The sequence below is a fragment of the Aplysia californica genome, unplaced genomic scaffold, assembly GCF_000002075.1.
Source record: "Aplysia californica isolate F4 #8 unplaced genomic scaffold, AplCal3.0 scaffold00175, whole genome shotgun sequence".
NCBI lineage: Eukaryota > Metazoa > Mollusca > Gastropoda > Aplysiida > Aplysiidae > Aplysia > Aplysia californica.
This window is the reverse complement of record NW_004797445.1, coordinates 201,945-205,934: the sequence shown is the minus strand read 5'-3', so window position 1 is coordinate 205,934 and position 3,990 is coordinate 201,945. Positions and strand designations below refer to the sequence as shown.

Genomic DNA, 3,990 nt, shown 5'->3' with positions numbered 1-3,990 from the left:
CTCTCTCTCTCTCTCTCTCTCTCTCTCTCTCTCTCTCTCTCTCTCTCTCTCCCCTCACCACTCCCCCCTTCTTTCCTGTCTTAAAAAATCTCCCCGCTTCACTTTTCTCGGTTTCTCTTTAACAAACCAACCCCATATCAATGTCAGTGTTTCTGACCCTTAGTCTACATCTGTCTGCCTCTCTCCTGAAGGAGAAAGAAAGTGACATAATATTCATTGTATAACTTTTCATAACGGACGTCTACAGGTATGAAGACTTTCTGTCCTCTCAAGTCACGGAACTGGACATGTTCTACCTGGAAGACGTCAATATGGCGCGAAAGTTGGTGGAATTGGGCTACCGAGGCGCTCGCGAGGGCTTCAGTAGGGAGCAGTTTGAAGCCACTAAAGCGGCCATAGAGGCAAAGAAACAGGCGGCAAGGCAGATGCAGGTGAAAAGATCAGAAAAAAATACTTCTTAGTTAGAAAGTCGGAGATTTATTGTATTGATTTGAAATGTTTTACTCCCCTATCTACAGAACTGAGATAGTTCAGATAGTAGACTGCTCCTTCTGCCTATCAGGGCCAACGTGAGGTAAAGGATTCAGAATCCCTGCATAAAGACGAAGATAATCTTTAAACTGATTTACCAACGCGCGAATCAAACTCACGTTGTTTGTGAGCAACTACTAGCTTGGAACACGTTCGTCTGACCGCGGTTAAAAGAAGGTGTAATGAAATTCTTCTGTTTAATTTCTCCAATCTTAGCATACGGGTCTAAGAGTTGGATGACCAACAGAATCTAAAAGCCCATTCGTAAAGGTCACGGGAAACTAGGGTTCCGACACGTTTTCTTTTATGTTAGCCTAAAGTGAGTACGAAAATAATTGGGGATATACAACATACACCTAAACCATAAGACAGTTGACGTTTTTTCCCAAGAACCATACTTTTTTTTCGGTAGGTGTTTTACGGCCCTCGCAACTGTATAATAAGGTCATATGAGCGTGTGGTACATATTAAACAATTTTCAGTTGGTAGGGAATTTTGAATTTTTCCCGGGTGGCGGCCGAAGCCTACTCTTATCGATTGTAGACCACCAAGGGATCTTTAACGAGCGCAACTTGCACATAGGACCTCCGAGATTTTTCGCACTTGTCCGAGAAGGCTAGGTGTAGATCTTTCCTAACAGAAGATTAGGGGTGTGGCTGAAAGACAGCAGTAAGAAAGACCAATGAGTAGCAGTAGAAAGGCTGCAGAAAGAGTCAGAGCCCAGAGGAGGGGGCAAAGGAGGTGAGGGGAGTAGGGGCAAAAAGTGGAGACGAAAGCAGACGACAGAACATTGCTAAAGAGCAGGAAAGGAGGTGAAAGGAGACAATTAATTTAGAAAAGAATTTTTTCCGTCGTTTCCCGGATTCGAACCCGGGACTTTTGAAAGAAAGGCGAACACCTTAACACTTAGGCCACGAGAGCCCCCGCACCATACTTTAACGTGCGCCAAAGAAACCCGATTCAAGAGACGGGGGTGAGTAATTTTCAAGACTCACATAAAGACATCTTGACCGGGATGAAATTTAAAAGCTTGCACTGGAAGGAGGGGCCAGGATGGTGTCGCTGTCTCAAAATGAGCAATGTGTCGGCAAGGTTGGGGCGTTGACCAAAATGGCCCAAAACAAACAGAGCTGGAGATCCTTTGTTGCTGCCCTAAACGCCAGATGGCGTAATGGGTAGTAAGTAAGTAAGTAAGTAAGTAGGTAAGTAAGTAAGTAAGTAAGTAAGTAAGTAAGTAAGTAAGTAAGTAAGTAAGTAAGTAGGTAAGTAAGTAGGTAAGTAAGTAAGTAAGTAGGTAAGTAAGTAAGTAAGTAAGTAAGTAAGTAAGTAAGTAAGTTGGCAAGGTTACTGTAAGTTCTTTATTTTAGGGATCCTGTGTATGCACGCAAAGAGCGGTTGTTTAAAGTAGGGTCCAAAGGGAAATTTTTTTATAGGGAATTCAGATTTTAAAAAAAATTATTTGGTTGCCGGCCTGCAAACGTGCCATGCAAAGTTTCGTGGGCAAAGGTAAGTTAATAAATGAGCTACATTTTTTAACGCACACAGGCGAAAGTGAACAAGCTACAGCTAGCTCGCTATCTAACTCGATGGATAGATAGATAGATCATCCTATATGTTTGTTTGCTTGTTTGCTTGTTTGAGTTAAATACAGGGACGTCGACGGAATCATAGTATTTTGCTTTTTAGAAACGTAAAATCCTAGAGGTTTCATGTCGCCATCGACAATATTTAGTATTTAGGTCAGTTAGGGCCTGCCCCAGCTGAGAGGGATACAACGTTCCGGTAGAAAGAGGTAGATACTTGATAAAAATTCCTCCCACTCGGGAATCAAACTCATATGCGACGGGGTGCGACGGCACATTATAGCACCTAAGCCCTACACCACAGACGCCGGACTTAAGTGTGTAAAAATACGAGGCGAAGTTTCAAATCAGTACCTAGTATAGCGTAGGGATAAGAGAGATATCAAATCAACCAGCAGCACTTTCCGAGTGATAGATACACCAAGTGGAGTCATAACCCCTCCCTCCTGAAAGGAGAGAGACATTCGTTGTCTCGCTTTTCTTTTTCTTGAAAATGTTATTTCCCACCCCAAAAAAGTACAAGTTTTAAACCGAAATGGGGTCTGGGTTTTTTGTTCTTATTCTCTCTGGAATACCACTCTCAGCCCTGCGTGCCCCTCCCCCCTCAACCTCTCTCTTCCCAGAAACATGTCTTCAGTGCTGGAAAAGAGTTTGAGGACGGAATGCTCCGAGCCTTACAGCAGAGAGAGGAGGCGAATAGAACTGGCAAACAGGCGTCCATCTTTTTCATCAGAGATTACAACGAGTTTGGTAAGTTATTATGTCAAGGGCTTCGGTGACGGTATCGCACGAGGGCGGAGATTCTGTAGCTTGTTTAGATCCTATTAAAAAACCCCCAACGATTTGCTATTATTTTTCTGTTTTGTCTTTACAAACTGGGGTTTCCTTTGTGTTTAACGTACGAGTAGACCTGAGAAGATCTCAGAGGCTTATGTTTTCTAATAATGTCCAATTGAGATGGGCAGGCAAAAAGGTTAAGTAAGCCTATCGCTTTTTTTATAGGCCAAGAAATATCCGGATATGTAGATTATTCTCATCGCCTGGCCACCGAAGACTTTGAACCTATCTTCAACTTACGAAAGAAATTCCTCCCAAAACAGACAGACCTGAGCTTCTTCAACTGGGAGACCATGCGGGTCATGAGCAAAAATTCTCCTAATTATGAGGTATGGTCTGTTCGTTAATCTTTAGTTCTGATCATCAATGTAAGATTCTTCTTCTTCTTTCATTTTCAGTGGCAGCGGTCTATGTGTTTGTGTTTCTTTTGATCGTAGGTTTATTTCCTCCTTCTATCATTCTATAGTTTCTGTTGTCATCGTAATGTTGCCTGTTCCTTGCATTGCCAGGCCAATCTTGTGTTGTGGGCTCTCTTCAGAAACTGAAATGAAGCAGAACCCTAACACTGCACATATACTTCAAGTTTCTTTGTTTTGATTTTCTAAAGGGGGGGGGGGGGAGAAGATTGGCGGAAAAAATTAGGAAAGGGGAAGTGAGAGGGCACTTGTATTCTTTTGTGTTTGCTTTTGCTCTGTCGCCACTACTTTGAGGCTGCCACTGCATTGTTGTTATACCGAGAAAAAAACACGTTTCAGTAAAGTAATTCTGGGCCCTTTATTCAGAACTTACTTGACTTAGTGAACACACCTGGGACCTCCATTCTTCATATGGCCACAATTGGGTCACCATGATATTACACGCAAAAAGTGCTTTTAAGAATGAGATTTAATTATCTTTTATCAAAGCATTTTTTTCTTTCATAACATGTAACTTATCATGCACGCCTACACGGTCAGTGGCTATATCACAATCTTTACTTTATACAAGCTTATAAGCTAGAATGATCCATTATCGCTCTCTCTCTCTCTCTCTCTCTCTC

General features: G+C 42.3%; 2 protein-coding genes across 4 annotated transcripts in view; one reads left to right on the top strand and one right to left on the bottom strand.

Moving 5' to 3' along the window:
• LOC101863343 overlaps nt 1-3,990 on the bottom strand; it is a 27,342-nt gene that overhangs the window by 8,048 nt on the left and 15,304 nt on the right. The window lies entirely within an intron of this gene.
• The window catches only part of LOC101862946 (cilia- and flagella-associated protein 299), an 8,417-nt gene that overhangs the window by 2,043 nt on the left and 2,384 nt on the right, over nt 1-3,990 (top strand). For both annotated transcript variants that reach the window (XM_005098201.3, XM_005098200.3), the window contains exons 2-4: nt 248-431; nt 2,738-2,864; nt 3,117-3,280. In XM_005098201.3, the coding sequence (XP_005098258.1) occupies nt 248-431; nt 2,738-2,864; nt 3,117-3,280 (475 nt within the window). The remainder of the gene's footprint in view (nt 1-247; nt 432-2,737; nt 2,865-3,116; nt 3,281-3,990) is intronic.